General features: G+C 36.2%; 1 protein-coding gene across 5 annotated transcripts in view; it reads right to left on the bottom strand.

The window, feature by feature from the left end:
- Positions 1–7047: 7047 nt before the first annotated feature.
- LMBRD1 (LMBR1 domain containing 1) overlaps positions 7048–25693 on the bottom strand; it is a 66971-nt gene continuing 48325 nt past the window's right edge. For all 5 annotated transcript variants that reach the window (XM_086876202.1, XM_086876204.1, XM_086876203.1 and 2 more), the window contains exons 12-16: positions 25116–25220; positions 23755–23904; positions 18463–18538; positions 8194–8285; positions 7048–8033 (exon numbers count right to left, since the gene is read on the bottom strand). In XM_086876202.1, the coding sequence (XP_086732328.1) occupies positions 7914–8033; positions 8194–8285; positions 18463–18538; positions 23755–23904; positions 25116–25220 (543 nt within the window). In that variant the 3' untranslated portion in view covers positions 7048–7913. The remainder of the gene's footprint in view (positions 8034–8193; positions 8286–18462; positions 18539–23754; positions 23905–25115; positions 25221–25693) is intronic.

Raw genomic sequence — 25693 nt, forward strand, 5'->3', positions numbered from 1 at the left:
TGTTCACATACAGCTAAGAGGATGAGACAGAACCATCCTCACATGATTTCTACAGTGGCACCGGAAATCTGTGGAAACAGTTGAAAAGCATTAAAACGGCTCCTTGCTCCACTGTAGGAGGATGCCAGCTTGTCAGGATGCTGATCTTGAGCTTTTTCTGAAACAAAAAATAGACATAACTTCATCTCCAAAAGACAGGACTCCTGTTGGTAGGATATGGATTTCTACTGTTACCACTTGGAACTGGCACCATTTGTCTGCTCAGCAAGCCATGCGCATCAGGGCTGGTTCCACACACATCACATGGTAGCACGGACTCCACAGCACAGAAAACCTTTTGCTCAGTAGGAGAACAAAGCAGGATGAGTAATGAATGCACTTTTAGGTTGGAGTGTTACAACACAGATTTTTCCAATCTCGGACTAATCTAGCTACTCTCAGAATGCCTCCAAGACCAGAAAAATTATAATTTGTTGCCAGCCAGGTGCACCACTCTCTGGTCAGACCACCACACCCCCCTTGCCTTGTGGATACACCACAGAGCAATTGGTTACAGAAGTGTCCTTTTTGATGTCAAGAGATGTTTAAAAGTCTGCAATACATCCAAGTCAACAGCAGGGACAAAGTTCTCCCTCAGAGCACAGTGATGAGGATTCTTTTCCAGGTGTGAAAACAAAAGTTTGTTTCACCCAAACTGAGGACAGTGTCATGATCTAGCAGTACTAAAAGTAGAGTGTACTTCTGTACTTCAAACATGTCAGATATTAGGCACATCTGCAGAGGACATCTCTGAATATACAAGGCACCTTAACTACAGATTATCTCAGTAAATTTGATAACCCAAACCATGAACTATGTTTTAAAAATACCTGGAATAAGTTTGCTCAAATTAAATGGCTGTTTTCAGCCAGAACTTGCACAGACTAAATTCTGCCCACGTTCTAATCTACCTTTGCTATGAATGTGAAAGAACTAAAGTGCAAGGTCTAATCATCCAGCATCAGCACCCACTCAGCTGCTACCAAATGTTCCTCTTTGCCATATTCCAAAATAGGTGATACAGCTCTTGAGATCTAACTCATCAAGAATATGATTCTATGATTCCATGAAGAAAATCACAGACTGGTTTGGGTTAGAGGGGAACTTAAAGGTCATCTACTCTTACCTCCTTTGCAATGAGCAGGAACTTCCACTATATCACCTATCCAGTGATGGACTAAACAAATCAGATTCTTTGTCAGCAATGAAAGCCTTTTAATAAGATAAAAATTTAGAAAACCACTTATCAGATTTAGGTCCTGCACTCCTGTAAACAGCCACTCCTTTCTCAGCATTCAGCTTTGCTTACATCACCCTGCAGCATTAACACTCCCCACAATACAAATCAGCCTAGAGTGAAGCAGCATTGAGCTGTTAGATATCAGACCATCTGAAGAGTGGACCTCTGTGGTGCAAGCTTTAAGTTCAGTGGTTCTAGCACATATGAGTCTTTTCTCTCAACCTTTGTCTTTTCTATGAACAATTGCTTCCTAGAGCTGTCAGCCCCTTCCAGAATATTGTCAGGTACCATTTGGACAAGCTCGAAATGGCAGAGGACTAAGAGTCAAAGATTAAAAACAGTCTCCACAAAAAAAACCAACCTATTCTCTATTATTAGGTCTTAACTCTATGCTCAAAGATAGCTCAGGAAAGATTACAATGGATCTATGATCAATTCTGACAGCACCCTTCTGCTGCCTCTCAGATCCAGGGACAAGACCAGGTAAGTCAGAAACCTGTTCTACGACGACTAAATTAGTCAAGTATTAATTTTTCAGGAATGTGATTTCAAATATCTAAAACTGACAGCATTTTCCACTCCCTTCATTAAAAGCATGTTTTTAATATATTTAATTCCTTCATGAATGGAAAGGAAAACAGTTGGGTCTACATTTTCCCTACATATTTCAAGCACAAAGCAGCATATTCCAAATCCCCTAGGACCTGAAACCTTTGAGGTTTTCAGGAGGAGCTCCACCCAACATTTTGTAAAATCATACCCTAGAATAATCCTAGTACTAGTCTCTGGACAACTTAAAAGGCATTATCTTTCTAGACAAGGAAATTAATAAAAATATCATGTCTTTTGATACAAATTTCTGAAAAAAAAAAAAGTAGCTGCCTCATAGCTGGGAAAATGAGGATTCTTCTGGAGTTCATATTTTCCAGTTATGATACTTCTTCCATGCACTACAAAGATCCATCCATTCTTACGAAATTAACTTCCAAGTTAAAAAAAAAAATGCTGTTCCATATTCAAGACTTTGCACCTCAAGGGAGAATAAAACATTTTTCTTTACCATAAACTGAAGCTTTCTTCATTAGCCCATTCCTAGAGAACATTCCATGCAAATCAGATATACCTGTCAACAGTATCTTACCACTTTTATTTGGAAATATTGTAAAGGTAGCAGATAACAAGGATGTAGATTTGCACTTTCCTAACTTAAAAGTTTAAAGGAGATTAAGTAAAACTCAGAATTCAAAAACATGCAGATGTGGTGCTTAGGGACATGGTTTACTAGTGGACTTGGCAGTGTTGGAACTGATCACCATAAAAGTCTCCTCCAAGTTTCCTAAATGATTCTATAATTCTGAACTTAGGATGTAAATGGTACCTTTAAATTATATACTAAGTGTCAGAATCAAATATTTTAGTCCCAGGACACTCCTTTAAAAGCCTAATACAGTGATAAATCCATAGGCTGAAAGTTTGGGAGGGGGCTAATGTGTGTGCGAAATACCACAGACTTTCACACCAAGTCCTCACTGTCCTGACTCTGAGGTTCTCTTGGTTGAAGATATACAAGTGGTAATCTCATGATTAGTTCTTAGGCAGCTCAGCAGAAGCAAAGGTATTAACTAAATCTATATTTTACTTCCTTGAAGGAAGTTCCACACATTCTGGTGAAAATGTGGTCCACACATTCAGTCAGTGTCCAGACTGGAATTTCAGTAGGAACTACACACTTGTTCATCTTCACATTTACTTTGAATGCCCCATAAAATCCATTTTTAAGCAAGACTTTTGGATTCTCATAATAAGGATTTTGAAACTGTCCTGCAAAAATGAACAAAAAATTAAACTGCTTTGTTTTATAGGCAACCTGCATTATTTTCTTTGTGAAAAAACATGAATGTTTATAACCTACAAAATAAGGACTCAACATCAATACAGGAGGATCATGAAACTTACCGCATCTGTGGTTTACCACTATTACAGCCCTCTATAAACTAAAATTCTTCCATCTGACCCCCTAAATACATCACACTTCTAGAGGTAAATCTGGAAGAAAGCTATAAATACAGCTCCTTAAATGTGCTTAAACTGTCTGTTTATTTAAAAGAAATAACCCTCTTTATAGCTATAAATTTGACTGAAGTGCTCTCACTCATGCAACCTCTCTGAATAGAAGGAAGTTAAAAATAGGCCAACTTCCAGATAATTTTTGTAACAACCACATCCCACTAAAGCTGAAGAATTTCTGATCCATTTAATTATCCAGAACTGGCAAGTGTCTTAATTTAGAAGCAGAATTTGGTTTAGAGTATTAATAGAAAATCGTATCTTGCCACAATCAAAACAAGGCTTTTATTTCTTTTGAAAAGTACATTCAAAATACACATTTGCAGGAGAAGAGATAGTGATTCTCAATTTCATTTCTTTGCTTTATCTGCAAGAAAAATGACCTTGCAGAAGGTCACAAGAGAACAAATCTACACTAATGTAAGAAGCATTTTTTACATGAACTATAATCTTTAACCAAAGATCCTGAAAAATGTTACAGCCTAAGTATTCTAAATTATTCTGATAATTTTAGAAAGGGATAAATATTTTTTCCTTTGCTTTATCTCAGAAGCAAGGCTTTATTTCCCTGCCCATGCCCAGAACTGTATCAGTGCAGTCATAAGGGCTGAATATCTGCTTACTTACTGGAAAGAAGTTACCTTCTACACTTCATCAGTTACCTTACACACTTGAACTGTACCTCTACTATGCATAACAGCACTCAGCATTATTTTAGGACAAACCATATAATAGTTTCTACACGGGGGTAATGCTTTTCAAAACTCTGTTGTAGGCCAGCTTAAATTGTCCAACTCAAACTTGTGTTGACAAAGCCAAATAACACCTGAAAACCCAAGAAATACAGTTTCTAAGCAGTAGAAGACATCTCAAAGAAACTGCATAGTTATGCCTACACTGATTATTCAGAAGCAAATCATAAGCATTGAAAAGGTTCATTAGCGTTCAGCTTAAATAATCACATTTTCTGAGCATGCAATTACCATCCTTTGCAGCATGGCTCTTGTACAGGTACAGTCTACCCAGAAGTATATTACAATTTTCAGTGCAAAAATCTCAAGCCTACCCTGCAATCATTTTCCTGAAATTAAAGCAGAAAATAAAAAAAGTTAGCAGATATTTAATCTTTACCAGGAAATGCTTTTCACTTGTTTCTGACAATCAGCAGGAAATCTGCAGCACACCCTCAGCTTCAGATAAGGACCAAGCAAACTATTACAGACTTTATCACACTTATGACCAGGAATGCTGGATGAACTACCAATCACTGTAGTCCAAGCAGTAAAATGAGGAGCTATTTGGCACATGTTGCTGAATTCCATCCAACATTTTCCTAGTGATCTTGGTTTATTTGACATGTCAGCAAGATTGAAGGCTCTCTAAATGTTCATGCACCTCCAACAGGGTAGAAGCTAACTGGAGAAGCACAGCAACAAAGGTAACTTAAGGCAGGTCTGACAACAGCACTACAGAAGTTTTGAAAGCTCACACTTCAGAAACAGGTTTGAAATAGCACACAGTTAAAGAAAGCTGTGAAACAATTCTGATTCCTTTTAGGGACTTTAGTCCAGAAAACAGATATCAGAAGACTCAATTAAAGATGCTAAATGTTTGCTTGCAAGGTAGAACACTATTGCAACATGGCTGGCAAGTTCAAATTTCTTCCCAAAACTGCAGAAAACTGAACTATCATTTCATATTTAACGGAGTGAAATGTGATGCTATAGCAGCACTATAACTTTGTGGATGAAAAGTAATTAATTGTTCTAACTGCAAGTATTTAAGACTTCACAAGAGGCAGCTAGGACAAAAATATACTGGAAGCTCTGTTCCTTGGAAGTTCCTGCAAGTATTGATCAAAGCCAAGTACTTCAAGTCACGGCTGTCTTAAACTTCACTGCTAGGTTTCTTGACTGGGTGATAATGGATGTAGAAAAACAGTCAGAGTTCACACAGTAAATGTCAAAAACACCTCTAGTTCATTTTAAAGGCGTAGTACAGCTAAAAAAGTCAAGTTTCCATCACATGAAATATTTAGAGATGAATTCTTGAGTGTACATTCATTACAATTACATTAGTGCTTCGAAAGTCTTTTGAAACCTTGTCAGTCAAATGGTTCATTGAACTCCTGAAAAATTTTAGTGAGGATGTGGCAGGTGACGAATAATTCCCATTATGAATGCTGGCAGTTATTTACTTCTGTGACAGAGGGTGACAGCAGATGTCTGAAGTAACTTTTGAACTCTCCTAGAGAAGCCTGCTTCTTGATAGCTGCAATTAACAATGGGCTGCTTATAAATCTGATTAATACCTGGATTAAAAAAACCTGGTACTTACTGAGTCCTCCAATTAAAAAAAGTCACCATTTCAAAGACAGATTGTCATATTACTGAAAATAGACTATTTAGACAAGAAACGGAACTGGATTGGGAAGAAATTCCTGGAAATTATGGAAATATTAGAAACAGGAGAAACTTATAACAAAATGCACTTAGGCACTGGCCAAGCCTCTTGGCCAGTGATCCCCTAGGCTTGCACATAGCGCAAAGCAGCTACACGGCACAAAAGCAACACCTTCCCAACAATCTTCCCCAGACAAGCAGATCTCCCCAGAGTAAAGTTAGGGCAGAATGAATATAACTCTGCAAAACTGTTGCAAACAAAGCTGTAAGAAGGAAGTGACAACTTTTGGTTAGAACTGAAGATGAAAAATGAATAAAACCCACAAAGAAATTAGGACATCTGAGCAGTTAACTTTATTCAAATTAGCTCATGTAAGTTTTCCACCAGGGCATCTACAAATAAGTATAATTCAAGTTCTTGCTATGCTCTGGATGCAGCTTCCAGACAGTCAACATCACATTCCACCTTCTGTTTGAATTACTTGAACTTCTTATAATTCCTCGCAAGTTTCCCCAGTTTTCATGTTTAAATAATATTCAGCTAATTCTAGTTAGACAGCTCAGACTGCCTAGTCAAACTTCAGTACCTGCTCTCAGTGTTTGAATACATTTCTGTCGTTTCAAACGTCACATTGGTAGCAAACTGATTGCTTGATATTAATTGAGCAGACCTGACTGCATATTTGCAGCTTATGATCCACCTACAACACAGGAGATGGACTCTATGATCCATGTGGGTCCCTTCCAACTCAGCTTATGCTGTGTCTGATTCTTCCATATTGCCACCTCAACATTTATATTACTGGAGCAGTTGGCACAGAAGGCTTGTTGAAAGACGTCAGGTTTTTATGTTCCTCTAGTCCAAACATCAGTTCCCTGTGCTCCTGCACTAAATACACAACTCACCTAAGACCTCCTCCAATACTGAAACTAAATTAGAATTTAGAAGTTCCTGAGAGCCTGCTGTTCTGAAATACTGCAGAAAGAGGCAGATTGTACTTGAAATAACTTTAGTGTTTGCAAACATGAAAGCAGGACATAACTACCCTACATTCTAATAGCTATTTAACAATTAGTCTGATAAAAAAGACTACCTAACCACCTTTCCATGTGCTTGCATAGACTACAATGTCCCCTCAGGTAGCATTAAAAGCTTAAAAACCTGTCCTTGTAAACATTTTCTCTTTTAGAGTCTGTCAAAGGATATATGAAGATTTTTTTCATCCTTAGAAATATAGCTCAGTAACTATATAGCTAAAATAGGATTAATTTACAAAGACAACACGAATGACAAAAATATTTCTGAACTGTGTTTATATAAACATATTGTTTGTAAACAAATTAACATTTACATTAAATATTGAAAGAACTTCAAGCTAGACAATTTGCATTAAAGAGAAAAATAAGTTAAAAATTAATCACATCTTAATTATTCCATTGGTTATGACTAGAACAGGCACCTGGAAGTTTCAGAACTGAACCATACTAAAACACTGCAACAGTGCTGAATATTGCAATATACGCTATGATTTCCTTTGAGAGAGCAAAAGCCACCTCACAGTTATCTGAGGATTTGCATGGTAACTCAGTGGAGATCACAGCATGAAAATGACTTATTTTTCACAGACTGGAGACACACCATTTAAATAAGATTTTTGGCATACTTTGACAGCCTCTTGTTAACTATAGTTTTACATAGAAATCCCGGGAAAACTAATGCAGAAAAATCAAGCTCTTCTTAGACTGTAAACTTCATCTAAATCTTTCTTGCAATATTTGCACTGTTTTGCAGGATTTTAGCTAGCTGTATTTATGAATAAAAAAGTCCTACAAGTCAAGCATGGACATATTTTAAAAAACCCAAGTTAACAGAAAAGCACTGAGTTATGAAATAGTTACACCAGTTCATCAAATTATATATCAGAAGGTTACATATATGTTTAACCATAAAATATGTTCTATATATCATTCAACACCAGCTTCAACATTTGTCCTCATTAAACAGTGATACTCAAAGTGATATTCAGGTTTTTTTATCCCTTTAAGTGAGTACACTAATTTCTTTTATTTTTACAGGTGCAAAGATGCTTATCTGGATAAGAGTTCCATGTGGGCATGACTTGCAATATAATTTTGCATTTTTTCATCTTGAAGGCAAAAGGCTGTCAATGGTAATAAACAGACACTTCATCATCACTCATATCTGAATCATCATCATCTACTTCACCTTCAATGACTGATTTCTTGCCTTTGCAGCATGAAACAATTAATCCAATTAAAAAGACCTGCAAATTTAAAGTAGAAAGTGTTATTGTTATTCAGTTCAGTGGCACATAAAGGCAATATAAGTAAAACAAATTGTAGTGTGGTGATGCAAATGAAGCAATGACAACTACTGTAAATTATCCAACTTGACTCAGAGGTCTCCAAAATCGAAGTACTTACTGCAATGAATGCCCAGTTCCCAAAGTAATAGGCTGCACTGAAGAACCAAAATTTATGAAGAAAGAGGTACGTCCGAGTGACAATACACTGATCTAAATTGAAAGGAAACAGCACTGATTAACACAGAACAACAACAGAAAAAAATCAGCTAATACCATATAGAAAGATAATATTTTAGCAGTTATGGAGAGTGTTTAGCTCTGCAGAATGATTACACTCTATTACATCTAATTTACTCCCCTGTACCAAGAAGGTACACAAATGGAACACTTCTTGTTATGGGAGAGTGACTGTGACAGGTAACGTGAAGCTACAAGTTACATAGGTAACCCGGTTACTACTGGGAACAATTTCTCATGCAGATATGTCAATTATTAACTAGAATCTCTCCAAAAGGGAGCTCACTTGCCATTTTCTATTAACCACAGCCATACAAAGCAGATTCTGGATTAAAACACACATTTCAGGACTACAAAAACCAGTGTCTCTACCAGGATTACATAAGCGTTGTAAAAAATCTAAGAGCTATGTATGCAATAAAACACCCTACAAACACTGGGCCTTTTGCAACCCCAATAAAAGAAGCTTTATTTTTACACAAAACCTGACAGTACTGGTTAAACCTTACTCCTTTAACAACATGAATACTGAAGTAGTATTTTCCAATATGGTTGTATTTCTCTTCATTTCTAACTGGTAGATTTTAAAATTAAGAATCAAATTTCCAAGGAATTTTCAACATGCAGACAAGAGAGCATAAAGGCTTGTATAGGACACTGAACCTGTGCCATTCAAAGGATCATGCTAGAGGACAGCCAGCAGGACATGCAAGCCAGTTCATGAATCTCTCAAATGCAAGGAGGTGCACACACTGAGTTCAAGCTAAAATGTTTTCTGGTTGGTTTGTTTGGTTTTTATACTATGCTTACCATGATTCAAACCCCACGTAAAGCCCATTTCAGAGCAGGAATTGGTGTGCAAACATGCTGAACACTAGAGAATGTAAGCAACCCAGAAACTGCCTATTTGTCCCTCAGTTCAGACCCCAGGTTTGGAAACATTCCCCAGGTGCAGTTCAAGTAAAGATTTCCTGCTTTCTAAACTTCTGAGTGATACACTACTTATATAGTAATACAGCTCACTTTTAGCAGCCATCTAAGTAAAAAACGCCAGTGAAGATGCTTCTTAATTGCAGGTAATATTGTCAATACCATCTGCAGCTCTCCAGCTGGTCGCCTGAATTAAAAAAAAACAACTAAAAGACTTTCAGGTGGCTCTTTAAAACAATTAGATTAAATAGATGATAAATATTTTGGAATAGCTTGACCTTGTGAGGATATTTCTATGCAATGTTTGTTACAAGATCAGATAACTAAATTTTAGCTATTGCTTCTGAACTGATGTTACTTAATTGGCTAACATGACATTTTTCATCAACTGATTCCTCCAGATGACTCAATTTAGAATAAGTTATAATGAATAGCCTGAATTAAGATAGCTACTTGTTATCCAGAATGATCAATGTGAATATTAAATGGATCTTGATATGTGGAACAAAAGTACACATGGAAAGCTACCAAGCCTCCAATAGCTACCTGTCACCATTTAAAGAATACAACCTACTCTATGTACATATGTAGTGCTGACCAAGGCACAAAGCCAAACAGCCAGGATTCAAGACAAAACAATTCTTAAATAAAGAATGACAAATACTAATAGTCATTACTACCAGAAGAGTCAACTATTTTTTGTTTTGAGTTCACTGATGAAGTTTATCATTATGGTAAGAAACAGCTACACTCGATGTACTATTTTCAAATTAAGGCTTCTTCCAGGAAGTGTATTAGCTAGTTTATGATGAATTACAATGGCAATTCTGTTCAAAGCCAAGTATTAAAGCCTAAAACATGATTTTGTGCACAGAAAACCCAAATTATGAGAACTTACTGATGAAGTCTTTTATGTACCTCAAAATACAGTGAGCTTTCACAAAAGCATGTAGAAGGAAATATTTTCTTAGAGAAGGGTTAAAAATTGTTGTGAACAATGTAATTTATAAACATTGGCATTATCTGAAAGTCAATACTGTACACTTGTTTTACCTCTTCATTAATCAACTAGACTATGAAACAGATTATAACCTCTGTAAATCCACAGATCAAACTGGGGAGAAATAAAGAGCAGAGGTCTAACATCCTAGATGTTGATTTAGGATTGATTTACCTTTCCTAGATTTAGGGAAGGGTTATTTTTCAAGCCCTTTGAAACCCTCCTCAGGGTTTAACAGAGACAGAAGCCCTGCACCTGGAACAAAGTGATGCCATGCAACAGTGCAGGCTGAGGGTTGACCAGATATAATGCAACTGTGCAGAAAGCAACCTCATCTCCCAGCAGACAAACAGAACATGTAGTTACTAGTGCTCATCTAAGTCAGAAATATAACTGAATATCAGGCTTCACTATCTGGAATACAGCAAAAGTCCAGGAAACTGATTAGTTCTTCCACTGTGACAAACTGCATCTGCAATGGTGCCATTTTGGGCTACCCAGTACAAAAGCCACATAGACTTAATGAAGCAAATCTAGTGGAGGACCATTGCAACATCCTGGAGCATACAGCAGACAAATGAAGGTGTGTTCTTCCAGACTGAAGTGCAGGTGTGTCTTACTTCTGCCTCTGCTATCTAGTATTACAAAGTATTAAATGAGATTCCTCCTAGACCGGCATAACAACAGGAAAGCAGATGACAGAGCTGCAGCAAGAAATACACCTAATGAATAGTAGAAGAGGCAATCAGCATAGGTAAATATCGAAGTAGGCTGTCCCTCAGACATTCACAGCTGGATGGATGTGAACAACCTGCTCTACTTGCCCCATGCTGGGAAGTTGGACCCGACTACCTCTTAGGTCCTGTGTGTGCTCAAAATCATTACACAAAGGTAGATATTGAGGCAACACATATCTAAATAATAGTGGTATTTTTGGATGGAAAACCCCAAAGTGAGAATGTTATCCAAAGACAGATGAAGTTTATGTCACCAGTTTCAAGCAGAACCTAGTTTTACTTAAAATACAATCAAAACTACTTCCAAAGAAAAAGCTGCATCCTTACTGTGCTTGAACATCTAAGCACTGCAAAATTTCAGACCCCAAAAGTATTGAAGGCATAGCTTCATGTATCCAAGATTACTTATTTCATACAGTCTTGCTGCCAACAAATCAAAAGCTGTGTTGCAAAAAGCAGCTGCTGCTTGAAGGTTCTAGGTATGGCTTTGGTCACAGATCAGATTTTTGACACAAAGCAAGCTTCAGGAGTCTCTACAGGAAGATATTAACAGGTATATTAAAATGTCCCAGTTTTGTACCCTTCATCCCACAACCTAACATTCTGATCAATATTTCATAATGTTAAGGTCCCTCAAGTGCTTCCAAAGCCCACAGAAGTTTAAGACTGTATTTCACACATCACTTCCAACTTTCTCTGGAAACAGATTAGTGTAATGGCACCAACAGCTTTCCTGGCCACAAATACAGGATTTCTTTCTTTTCTTGTTGGCTAAACAGCAAAAAATAACTGTTCTTAATTGCCTCTTACTCATTAGTTTCTACAAGTTTCTACTGTTTGAGCATATCCCCATTTATTCCATATTCTTCTCTGCTGTGATATATATATATACACACACAGACATATATACACACTGAATTAATAGTAGCTTCATTCAGCTGCTGACCCTGTCTTTGCACTTGACAATCCAGCCCCTCCACTGCTGCTACTTCTCTGGTTTCACAAGCTAAAATTAATCTCCTAAACAAAGCTTTTACAACTTTGGATTGTGGCATCCCATACCAATTCTTTCTCTCAGCTAACATCTCCCAGAAACTGCTTAAATTTCAATTCATCACTCATTCAGCTTTCACAGTAAAGCAAGTATTAAACAGCTTCAGCACCGCTTGCTTCAAGGTTAACGTTGCATTTAAATTAAACCTTTGATCCCTTATCAGACCAAAAAGCATATTGGAACACATACTACTCACATATAGCAGGGATCTGAAAATATTTCCCAACTGGTTGTATGTAGCTACAATAACTCCTCACTTAGAGATGTGAATCACTACACTTCCAACACTTCAAGCTGACAGCACTTTGAAGTACTGCAGTGCACTACAGAAGCATGAGTATCAAATCACTCAGATGTTAAACAACAGTTTGCAGCTATCTTCTAAAATCTAGGTCAAACATACAAGCAAAAAAAGCTGCCTGCTGTTTCATCCCAGTTGTCTGGCTTTGGTGCAGGTTTGTTTTGTTTTTTTTGCTTAGCTGGAAGTGGTAATGAGATGGCACCTAAATTAGACCTGTAGAGACCATAAGTCTAGCCAGATAAAGTCTAATCCAAAATGCTACCTTATTCAACAGAAGCTGCTCAGTAGGTTTGGAATCAAATCCTGACAAAGGAAAATATTTAGCAGGCTAAGGAGAAGCCAGAAACCTGGAAACCAGGAACTAATGAGGAGCCTGGAAAAGCTATTTGGGACAAGTTATTTAGAAAGCAAACTCTTTTTTCAGTGCTTCAAACTACAGGTAAGTTGTGTATGATACTTCTCATGATCTATCTGCAAATCAAACACAATCTGATATAAAACTAGACAAAAAAATTATGTAATTGATGTGAACCAGTCTGATTTTATAACAAACAGTCAGTTCTGATTTTGTAACAAAAGTTACAAGTCTGGATAACCAATAGCGATTTGCAGTTATTTTGCAGTACATGAACAACTGCAGCAGTCACAAAATTTCTTGATCATAATTACACATTATGAATGTTTACATTAAATGGTTTGAGAATTTTCATGTCCTATCAGTGCTAGCAGGGCTTTATAGCATAAGGAGGCTTCCAGTAAAATCCTCCAAGATTCTGTATCAAAAGAAGGAGAAAGAAAAAAGTTTCTAAATGCTAAATAATAAAAATTATGTCCTATTGAGTGATCTGGGTGTCACATTTCCCCAACATTCAAATTTGAACAAAGTGACACGTATGAACAGGATTTGCATTTATGTATGAATGAAGGATTTAGTTGTAGAAAGTTCTGAATCTTACAGCCGAGCACAAACAAACTTTAGCTAAACATAGCAAGAGTTTTCACTACTTCCTCCTAGACATTCAGGGAGCCTGTCAGTCCTTTTCAGGCCATTTTAGATTTGGAGCTCATCTTAGCACAGTTATGGCATTATAATGCAAAATTTCACTCAGCTATAAGGTTTCTACTTCACTTTGGTTACAGAGAATCTGCGAGGGTGCCTAGATTTGCATGTATTAACAGACTAGGTGAAAAACATTTAATGGGATTTGAAGAGCTAAACATGTTAATCTCATTTTTCACAAGTCTAAAGGATGACTTGATTTTAATGTTTATTAAGTACCCTCTAGTGAGGGTAAAATACTACAAGTCCATGTATAAAGTGAAATGTACAGCATTAGCCAAAAGCTAAATCTGAAGCCACTTTAATTCCAAAGAGATAATGCCCAGTTTCTACAAGGAAGCAATAAACCACTGGATCCGCCTGCTGATGGAAAAAGTGTTCAAAAAGTAGTTTTGTTGAAAGTAGAAATCCTTTGAAACATTGTGTACAATTCAGGTTAATTACAAGCACTAGCCAGATGAGTTTAAAGACAAGCCATAATGGTTATTTCACGCCTTTGCCTCTTGAAGAGCTTCAAGTTTAAGGTGGCAATTCATTCTCTGAGTCTCCCTTGAAAACCTTATTTTTAAGTAACTAGAAGCAAACAACTCTTATTATAAAGATACAGCCAGTGATAAACATCAAAGGCAATACTCTAGGGATGAACACAGATGCAAAACTCTACAAAGGAAGCAGCAGACAGCATAGCCTATTATTTTCTTTTTTATCAAAACCTCCTCCTTTAGGAAAAATAATTGTGGGAATTTACATATCTACACCTGCATATCAGTGAACAACGTACTGCAAAATTATATTTACAGCACTCTTAGCTGCTCATATTGTTTACAGGTGCCAAACAGGGCTTTCTGAGCTCAGACATGTACCTCTGTGCTTATCTATATGGAGTTATGGTTATGGAGGACTTCAAAAGTGTTCGGTATAGATTCAGGGTAAAGTACTAGTAAGGCCCTTCACAAAGCATCAGGAAAATGGAAAGTATTCACTAAAATCCTTACTTTATGGGAAGAATTTTGCAACTTTTCAAATTCAATCATTTAGAGCAAAAATTTGGAATTGATAACCTACATCACATAACCCTTCATAAAAAATTACTGATGTTGAGGGTTCTGAGCAACTTGCTTGTGGTTTCCCTTTACATGTCCTGCATTTCTCTAGAAGAAAAAAAGGATTATGCTGCTGTTTTGGCATTTGTATTTGGGCCTTCTTTCCAGCTTGAGTAATGGCTATATTTAGTCTTTATTCAGGCAAAAATAAAGTCTGAAGTCCTGAACTTCCTGACTTCTAGCTAATTAGTTTGTTTCAGAAGATGACACAGATCAAGTCAGCACAGTAAAACCTCATTTCAAAGCCTTAGAAACGAGATTTTTTTCTTTTTTTTCCCCTCAGTTCACAAGTAGCTCCAAGTCAGTGCAGCTCTATGAAAAAGGCCTAGCAGATGGACTGTACCTAGCATGCAACAGGCCTTGGGCAAGGCTCATTTCCTCAATGAAGGAAGAGAATCCAAGGGGAATTCAGAGCAAGTTACACATTTGAAGTGAGTGATATTTAAAAACTACATTTTTTAATCTAGAAAGAGGATAGTGTTTATCAGATCTCATAGTTCAGGCTTGCAGCTGAGTCACTGCTCATTTACATTAAATCCCATTAACCTGTTATGTTAAACCTATACCAAGTTTTCAACCCCATTAGCCCTGCTGCAAGAGTCTTAATCACATAATTTAACTTCTTTGCTTTACCTCATACTCAACTGAATTGTGGACCCAACACTTTAGCTGTCATTACCCCTTGAAAGAAGCCATCAAATTATATTTTTGCCCAACTGTATTGAACACTGAGAACTAAAGCTTGTTTTGCCTAGAAAAATATATTAAGCTTGCTACCCTCAAAAGTCTACCTAAAAAGCTTTAAGTTAACCAAAACAAAAACCTTCTGTGCAAAATGTGTAACTAAAAAAAGGTACTTTGAATTATAAGATGTATGCTGCTGTAATTGTTTTTTGTCTTCTAATCTGTTTCATGTAGTTACACCATTATGAGCCTTATCTGAGTATAAAACATATTTACCTCCTGCATATCAGGAGTAAATAGAGACAAGCTTTGCTGAATTAAAACAGATAACAATGCTAAAACCCCACAAATTATATATCTAACTATAAATACACAAGAATTTGTTTTTTGTAAGATTGCATTTTAACTGCCTTGTGTTTCTCCAGGAAGTGAAATTGTCCTTTGGACCAAACAAAACATTTAAAACAATCTACAGGAAACACTGCCCAATAAAGCCTGAATATTAGCTGTTACAGCTTGATCAGGGTCTCTCTTACCATCACAGAAAGAAAAAAAATAATTTACAGTAACAGTAAGTAGAGATCATATCTCCAACATCTGAGCATTCAATAAGACAGCAGATTGCTATAAGCTTATCTATCAGCACAACCATTAAAAGGTCATTGCTTTTTTTTAAGAAAAAAACACCTGCTAGAATTAAATCAGTTTAAATGGAACAAAATTAATTGAGGAGACAAATCAGTGTCTGCATTTAGTTACAGATCACTGGTTTACATAAAACTCTAGTACCAAAGAAGGAAATTCAAACTGCCAGTCCTAGATCAATCTTTATCTTAAAGTTGTTTGCATCTATTTTTGCTCATGTCTAATATCCTCAAAAACAAGAGAAATTGTATTTAGTATTTTAGTTCCTACTTTTGAAATAAATATGACTTGTCAAGATGCTCTATCTGATGACAGAAAAGAGTAGCATCTACTTCTCTTTAGTTTTGTTACCAGCTATTAAAAATGGCAAGTATTCCAAGGTAAGGATTACATTTCCAGTTTCTAAAACTGACTGAATGAAACAATCAATAGTGTTTTCACTAAGACAACTCTTTTTTTCAAGTTGATTATTACAAAAATAAACTTTTCTTTCATTTATAAAAACACGTGAATGGCCTGAATGTATCATCTCCAGTTAATACAACACATCCATCTTCTACTGATACTAGTTTAGCGCAGGAAACATATCAATATATTCTCCACCTCTTTTCTATTAAGAAAGGAGACCATGACTCAGATAGCCACTGCAACAACATGATGATGATAAACCAAAGCCATAATTTACACAGACCGACCTGTGTACTCAGAAGACTAGTTTTAAGCATCAGCATATTTCTTCCATTGACAAAAGCAAACTAAGGAAAAAATCATGTAAATTATTAAAAGGATTAAAAAAAAATCAAGTATGGGTGGAATTAGGTAAGTTTCCAATCCAATCCCAGTTCCTATAATTAAGCAAAGTCTGAGGAATTAGACTACTTTAATTTCTCTCACAAAGGTCAAGACTAACAAGCTTATCAATGCCAGTGAGTATATTCTGCTTTCAGCAGATACTGGCCAAGTCAAGAAGCTGCTTACAAGAAACAAAGATCTCTATGACTTGGACAAAAGTGATCTCATTTTGAAAGGCAACATATTTGCTCTTCTAAATTTTGCCAGAGTTTCTATTTTAAATCACAAAAACAGGACAGTTTAAACATGAATTGAATGATTATATTTGTCAAAATATCTAAACACTCAAAACCGCATTAAGTCTAAAAACAGCAATCAAAAAAAATGGATGAATAATTTGAAGTATGGGGGAAAGGAAGGGGGGGAAAAAGAATCTATCACCCTTGGGAAATGCTATGAGCCACCAGGAATGAGACTAACACATATACTAAATTTGAAGATAAGGGAACTGCCCTGCAGAAGAGACCTGGCTTGACAGACCAGGAACAAAAAACTAATGGTCCTGTTACCACCACTAGTACAAAAATAAACCAAGTTGTATATTTTCAAGTAACCAAAGTAGAGAAAAACTGAGTGGCTGTTAAGAACTAGAAGCAGTCAAAAAATCAGGAGTTACACAATACTGATAATAAGAGGGGAATACAGGACAACTATTTATCTATCAATTATTAACGCTGTTGAGCATTTTCTAAGGATAGAATGCACATGCAGTACAACCGCTGATCATACAGAGGAGCTGAAAGTTGGCCAGAGTAAGAACAACTGAAGGCTTGGACCTTGAAGAAGACTGGACCATTCTGAAGGCTATAAATCTTATGTTAAGATCAGTGTTAGCACAATCAATATGACTGTGACCTTAAAGAGTACTATCAGTGTTGCAATGTTTTTTGCAATTCAAACTGTGAAAAAACTGTTTATATGCACAGGGAAGCAAAGTGTAAAGTAAGACTGCAAAAAATAAAACCAACATGATTTCAATTAGCTTGTTTTTTTAATGAAACCAGGCTAAAACTCATTCACAGCCTTACTGAAGTTTCACAGATGAATAAGCACTAAACAAAATATTACCAGTCTCTTGAAAAAAAAATACAAAAAATCAACATTAAGGCCTACATAGATGGAAAGTCAAGGAACATTCCAGCATTAGCCATCTGCTTGCTAGTTACTACTTAACTCCAGAATATCCATAATACATCTTCTGCCCAAATAACAGTCAAAAAGGGGACATTTAGTAATACAGCTGAAAAAATTTATCATTCCCTATAATTTCCACCATAACTCTAAGAGAATTAGAAAAAAACAGTCTTAAGATTTTTAGTTGTACTGGTATCATTGCTCATGGAAGAGTCCATGTTTACATCTCATTAAAAATTATGCAATTCTCTTATCTGTAACTTTCCACTGAGAATCTCAAGTTCCACTGAGAAGCTCAGACCTTAGTTTTCCTGAGTACATAGAGAAATCAAATAGAATACCTATCTGCATGTTTGTATGATAAACACCACAGTGAAGCGCACTTCCAATGCTAAGTTATTCACCAGCGGGGGTTTATTTTTAAGATCTTCTACATACACATTAAAGCAAATGTAAAATTTTACAGTTAACTGGAGTGCTTTGTTACCCATGGTTTCTACTAAAAATAGTCATTTCCTTAAATGAATAAAGTAAGCTTTAACTATACATCAAAGCTTCATTTTGGGCTTTCATGAAGACAGATTAAGCTGCTTATTACAGCTGAGCATGCAACTATCACATTAGAAATACAGGAAACAAATCTATCTTACCTTCAGGTGCATCTGCATCACAGTCTTTAGAAACAAGTGTCACATTCCTTGGCTGACCATCAATTGTCTCATTACTCTGCATTATAAATAAGGAAAATTAGTACACTAGTTTACCTGCAGCAGTCTTCCATAGACAATGATAGTGCAGAAACCAAATATATTTTCCAGTAAATTAAAAAAAAAAATTGATCAGATCTCTTAGAATATTCAAAAGTATTATTTTTGAACAGTATATGCACAGTAAGCTGTAAGGTGTAGAACAAAAACATTTCTAAATATGATTTCATTAAAAAAAATGAATAGCTTGTGTTCTTCCTGAAGACTTGAGAAAAATATACTTGAGCTCGGAAACTAAATTTTTAACTGTGCATAAAATTAATTTGAAAATCAACTTTGGTGATGAAGACACCACAAACATGTTAGTATTGGTAACAATGAATAACAGTTTACTTCTGGTTTAAAAGCCAGATGGTAGCATGCAACATACTTGGACTGCCAGAGTAGAAGAAGAGAAATTATGCTTAAGTGAACTACTGAAACCCCAAATATCTTAAATGTCCCAAATCTTTGGAAAACTGACCCTTTCAAGGAACATGAACAATCAGTGAATAATTTTAGCAGTGTAAATCCTTTGCATTACATTGATTTTTTTATACCTTGATTCACTTTAAAGGGTCTCATACCTACTGCACTTACTTGCACCCTCATGATTTCCTAAACAGAAAACCCTCTAAAGAGAAACCAGTAAGAGTCAATACCTTTTCTTCAGACTGAAAAATGTTCCTTAAAACGTATCAGCAATCAGTACAAGCTGGCACATAAAACTAAGCTCTAACAAATTAATTGAGGAAGTTTACCAATATTAAGCAAATTCAGCTTTCACTTTGAACAGTCAAGAGAAACTCAATGTCTATCCAAAAAAGCAGCAATTTGTACATGTAGTTAATTTTGTTTAATGCAAGGCCATGACAGCAAGGAGACTGCCTTAAACAGATCTAAAAGGAATAAGACAGTCACAGGGATCAGGAACAAAAGAGAATGTGTAGACAGAAACAACAGAACACGTGAAATTTCAATTATTCAGTGTACATTTAGCAGTTTCCCATCTCCAGAATGTATTCCAGCTGACTGTCAGTATTCCAGCTTACATTTCTCAGTCATACCAAGCACTTCTTTCAAAAGAACAGTATCATACCTTGTAAAATTCCACAGGACACAGGAAAAGCACAAAACAATGACAAAATAGCCATTTCAAAGTTGTATCTTCCTTATTTTCATTCACTTTAACATATTAACAGAATTTTAAATACAATAGCTAGACCTATGGGCTTTCTTTGACAACACCTATGCTTTTTTCCAGGTCTTGTATCACTGTTCTCCATAAACATTCCTACAATTTAAGACATTTTTAGTACAAGTATTGCCAGAGTAAAACTTCAGTGTTCTGTTATCCCACCTATTCCAAGGCTGAAAGCAGGATGCATCAAGGCCAAGCATAAGACAAAACTATGGACAGTAACTCAGTATGTGTGCTTCAAGAGCTGACACATTTTGGACACTTCAGATAATAGCAAGTTATTATATAAAGGGTTAGGACACAGCCTGTTACACCTGCATGGTTACTTTCTGCTTATGTTAAGGATTAAGAACTCGGAAAGATCTGTTTCCACACTTAGCTAAGGGATGATACTTCTGGAATCCTGCTGCTGACAATGGAGACACTCTGGGCCCTGCAATTTAGCTCCACTCCTCCAAATTATCTATGTGATGATTGTTTCTGCTCTGGTCCCCAATCAGAGAAACATGGAAAAGTATCCATGCTGCTTATGGCAAGTACTGGCTTTTTAATTCCTGTCTGGATCAACCAAGTCTTAGAGGTCCAACAGGTAAAAATATCAGGAAGCAGTGGTCTTTCTTTCAGACAAAGGCAAAATAATCCTTGGTTTTATTGAACAGAAATAGGAATCATGCCTCAAGCACAGGTAAAGTTATGCTTTTGCTAGAAAGCTAAGAAGGTGGCCTGCATGTGGATACAATTCATTCTTTGTGAAAGGTTATGAAAAGACTCATTGCTGATTAACAGATACAATAAATTGCTTCAAGATGTGAAGCCAAGCTGTCCTTGGTGTCTGAAGAGTTATGAAAGTTGAACAAACTCCTACAGAGGGATTTGGTTGGTATGGCACAATATCCAGAATAATTTTCAAAGGTTTCCTACAGACACCACAGCTGAAGACACTTTTAATGAATTGGGGTCACATGCTTTGAACACACCAGTGCTCAGAGTTAATAAAGCAAGTAGCCCATATCCAGTTAATGCTAATTGCCTCACAAAAGCTCCACTTTTATATACATATTCAGTTAAAAGGAAAAGTTATCAGTACCTCCAAATTAAAAGCACTTGCCAAAAGAGCTGTTTCCAAAGGAAACAGTTCAAGATTCAAACAGGAATCTAACGTATCTCATGCATTACTAGAGATTGTGATAACTATTTAGTTTGACACATTACTAGATTTGGAATTACTGTAGAGCAAAGCAAAGCGGGAAATACTCCTTTCACACAGTCTATGAGCCAACATGAGTCATACACATGTTTATCAGCCCACCCATCCACTAAGCTTTCCTAGAATTATGCTCATTTATTGCTTGGTTCTTACACACTGTTGGTTACAAGTGGTATTTTAAAGGACGAAATCAACAACAGTGTGAGAGCACAATGAAAACCTGAACAGTCAAAGTGAGCTGGTGCATAGGGTTCTCATCATCAGGAAGCTTGCTATGTCTAGTTCACTTGCCCTGCTCCTGGTTATGTTCCTGAACACTCCTAAATCCAAAATCCATAATCTCTATAATTCTTAAGAACCTCTTCATTTCTACATCCATAGAAAAATATCTTGCTTCTCTTCATTCCCAGACTCTATCTCTCCTCACTTCAATATCAAAATTTAACATCCAGTTACCAAGGTAGTCAGACACAGAAAATGTTTCTGGTACATTGTGAAATACTCTAAGAGGATGTTTTCAAAAAACCTTGTATCTATTTGGTATGCCAGATAAATCAGATGTAATTTACCAGCATATTCTTTGTGTCTCACATTATTTTAACAATAAAACTAGTTTCTACTCAAATTAGATTATGCACTTGAAACACATATCTCTGAAATGAGACATAAGCTGAGGACCCAGGATGGCTATCTTGACCAAATTATTTTTTAATCCTTTAAACAGAAAGTTACAGCTCTACTCAACCGTTCCAACTAATCCTTCCTGCAGTGCTGACCAGAATTATATTGCTATAGCTGCAAGAATGACAAGAGTCTTCCTGCTGCTGTGCTCCATTTTCTTGACCCTTTATTCTTAGAAATTATGCACTTATCTTCAGATACTTCTTGTCATAAACAGCTAACATGTAAGTGTTAAGTATCAAACATTCTGCCTCCCTTAATATATGCACAGTTTATTTTATTCATAAAGGAAAACAAACTGCCAGCTACAGCCTTTGTTATTTGTTTTTCTCTTGAAATCTTCCATGCTATCTACAAACTTTATTGCAAAGGGTTCTATACTCAGTTCACTGCAAGGCTTAAAGACTAATTCAGTAGGACCCTTAATGGAATTGTTCTTCCCACTCTTACACCCACACTGGTTCTGCACTGTAATTGGAAGCATACAATCATTCTACAACATAAAAAACCCCAAACTGTCTTTTACAGGGACTTGAGCTCATAACTAATTCAGATACAGTTACATGATGTTCTAGGCTACATAAACAGTAAGCAACCATGTCAGAAGTTCCATGTAAATGTACCTAAACTGACTTTCATCTTAGTTTCATGCTGCCACTACCCTAATTCTGACAAGTTGAGCCAATTTATACACACCTAAGCATGTTTGTTATACTTAGCATAAAAACTAAAAAAATGCATTACACTTCCTAAATACCAAATATTCAAATCCCCTACAGTGATTCTATTATTGTGCTTGGATTAGTATCAGGGTGACCAACTGCCCACTACCAGATAATTCAAATGTAAAGACAGCAGTAGCATTTACTAAGACGTCCAATTCCTGCAGTGACAATCCTACCACAACAACACATTTAAGTTGAGCAAGTTCCTCTTCGCGCCGATTTAACAGGACTCCAAGTTCAATTTCTCCTTGTAATACTCTCACCCCAAGTATTCCATATCCACTGTTGAAGGGAATTGATACAAATAAGTTACAAAATTTACTAAATATCTGCAGTTGAAGGAAGCCAGCAGGCATTCAATTTGTAAAGCAGGTGTGCTCTGCTCCCACAGGAACATCCTCCTGGAGAACTACATAGATATTACAAAAACTCAAACAAGCATCCAGTCACTTCAATCTAATTCCTTTCTTTTGACCACTCCAGCTCAACTGTTTTGTCTTTGTGAAACTCAAACATCAAACAGCACACCAAGGGACCTTGACTTCACTGCACCTGAATAAGCAACCAGTTCATGACCTGGTTAGTCATCTACATTTGCAAGATCAGATCTAATGAAGAATACCCCTGTAATACCAGACCTTAATAAACAGCCATCCATTAAACCTCTCAAGATGCTTCTGAGAATTGAACTTCCCCATAAATATGCAGGCTGACACTCAAACCAAGATGTAATACAATAAATTATTTCTTAAGGTACAGAAGATTAAAGACTTAAAAAAATAAAAAACCTTGAAATACACAAAACTGCAATAACAAAAGCAGAGTAAATTTTAACTGCTTAGTTCTGTAGAAGATTTTACAGTGCAAGAACTGCATGGAGTTTCATGAAGTTCTACAGTGCAAAGTGCCTGAAATGTGATTCATCTGCACACACTTAGCTCCACTCAGATTATTTTCTACTGTACCAAGTTACCTTTGTCATTCCTCATAAATATGCACATAAAAATCATCAACTGTGGAACAACACTGATTTCATTCTGTACACAGCCTTACAAATTCAAAATAATCCTCAACATAGTCATGCAGCAGCCTAAGCAGGCCAGCACCAAATCCAGTGGAAGCTAACAACTGTCTTACCAGAAGGAGTAAAACAAACCTCAGTTTCAAAAAGTCTTCAGATGATCTAGAAATTAAGCTGCTTAATATATAGTGCAATCAGCTTCTGGCTTGTGTATTACCAAGAGACCAGCTAGTATTTAAAAAAAAAAAAACCTGCCTACCAAAGTCTCTTCAAAATCTGAAAATGTGTGACTTCCGAAGTTTCTGTAACCCGTACATTTTTAATGCAGAAAACAAAATTTAAACAAAAAAATGCATCTCACCTGTACCAGGTACTTCTGACTTCCATACATTACATACTGTGGGGCAAGACTGTAAATCATGTAGCTTGTATGAAGAACTATCAACAGAAGTATCATACAGAGAAATAAGAGTGCTTGAGGTCGAGTTTTTCCTCGTCTGATTTTATAAAGCTAAAACCAGAAAAAAAAATTAACACAATGAAATATTTCTCTTTTTTTGAAAGCATTCAAAAAACTCTTTAGTTAAAATAAGTTTTAATTCTACTGCCAGAAGTAGGAGGTTGCTAAAATTACCTTCTGGTAATTTCATTCCACTGGTTCAAAGCAGGTTTTCAGGTGTATTTACCCAAATTTCAAAGCACAGCTATTTAACCAAATTAAGTTCTATTTGCATTAATGACCCAAAACATACACTAGCATTTAGTAGCAAGATTAAAATTGCCTGTGACCTATAAAACCCTGTGTATTGGTTTATCAAAGAATATTCTGTCCTTTGGTCAAAGTGAGGTGTCATCCGTCCCTATACCCCCCATCAGATCTAGAAACAGAGGATGGAGCCATGAGAGAGCATTCCCAGGCTGAGTAAAATGGATACAGTGGCATCCTGTCCATTCAACATTGCAGGGGACAACATAATCCTTCCTTGTTGCCCTGTAGACACATCTACTCTAATTCCCCTCAATCTGAGTATCATGTTAGGGTAAAAAAGCTGACAGCTGAAGGGAAAATGACAGCACCAAGACCAACAACTAATCTCACAACTCACTGCAAAGACTGATGGCTATTGTTCACAATTTTGAAGTGTCACCACGTGACAAGGTGACAATTTCCAAGGGAAAGTAGGCACATTAGCAGGGTAATATTTAACCAAGTACCAGAGAAAGGCACGTCATGCTATTGGATACAAAGCTGCTTGTATACAATAATAAATTATTTGCATAATATTTAGATAGCCCTACCACTACTGCACTATTTTCTCTTATGAAGCTAAACATGCTTGTCATGCAGCTGGTAATTCAAGAACCTCTGACTACATGCCACATTATAGATTTTGACCAAAAAGTTGACAAGTAGTTCAAATAGAACAATCATGTGGCTTTAACTTAGAGCTAAATGGACACTGATTAGACACTCGAAGGAGTCAGGTGACTATTGCTAAAATTAAAACAACAGTTTGATGACTTGGCAGTCTGATAAGTTGATAAAATGAAACACCTTCCAAAAGCAGTGCAAACTGTACAATAGGCTTTTAACGTTCATTAGGCGTACAGACATTGCTATTAGCAACAGCTCGTATTTATAAAGCAATAAAAAAAATACATTCAAGAGCATATATTTTTTAAATATGAGTATTAGAAACTAAACTCTTAAGTTATATTTACCCTTGTCCAGAAGAACCATATTCCCATGTTTCGAATCCCTGCCATTGAAGTGAAGATAAAGTACATGACAATGGTTGTGATAAGAATATAATCAAGTGGAAAAACCTAAAACAAGAACACAAGCAGTTAAAGACAAGGAAAAAAGCTCTTCTCCCACTCAAAACTAAGTAGTTTCTACTTCTGTAGCTTATATCTGAGGTAGTCAAGAATCCTATTTTAAAGTTTTACATAGGTGACTCCAAATATAGCTAACATAGCTTGCTGCTAATAGAGCTTAGACAATTAGCTTGAGAAAGTACCAAGCCTTTTTATTCATTTAAGACATGCCTTAATTTTGAAGTGTTATATATATATTTGAGGCCATGAAATACTTAATTATTTTAAATATGTCCACAGAATGACAAGTCCACAGTGGCAACAATTATTTCGGGACTGCATATTTGTTACTATTTTTCTGATCATATTTGTATACAAAAATTGATCTTTATATTTACATTAATAAAAGCTTGAGATAATATTGCTGCTGAACACTGTTTTTCTCAGTGAGCTACAAGCTTACATATTCAATAGTTTTAAAA

Source organism: Cyanistes caeruleus, chromosome 2 (assembly GCF_971803275.1).
Source record: "Cyanistes caeruleus chromosome 2, bCyaCae1.hap1.1, whole genome shotgun sequence".
Classification (NCBI taxonomy): domain Eukaryota; kingdom Metazoa; phylum Chordata; class Aves; order Passeriformes; family Paridae; genus Cyanistes; species Cyanistes caeruleus.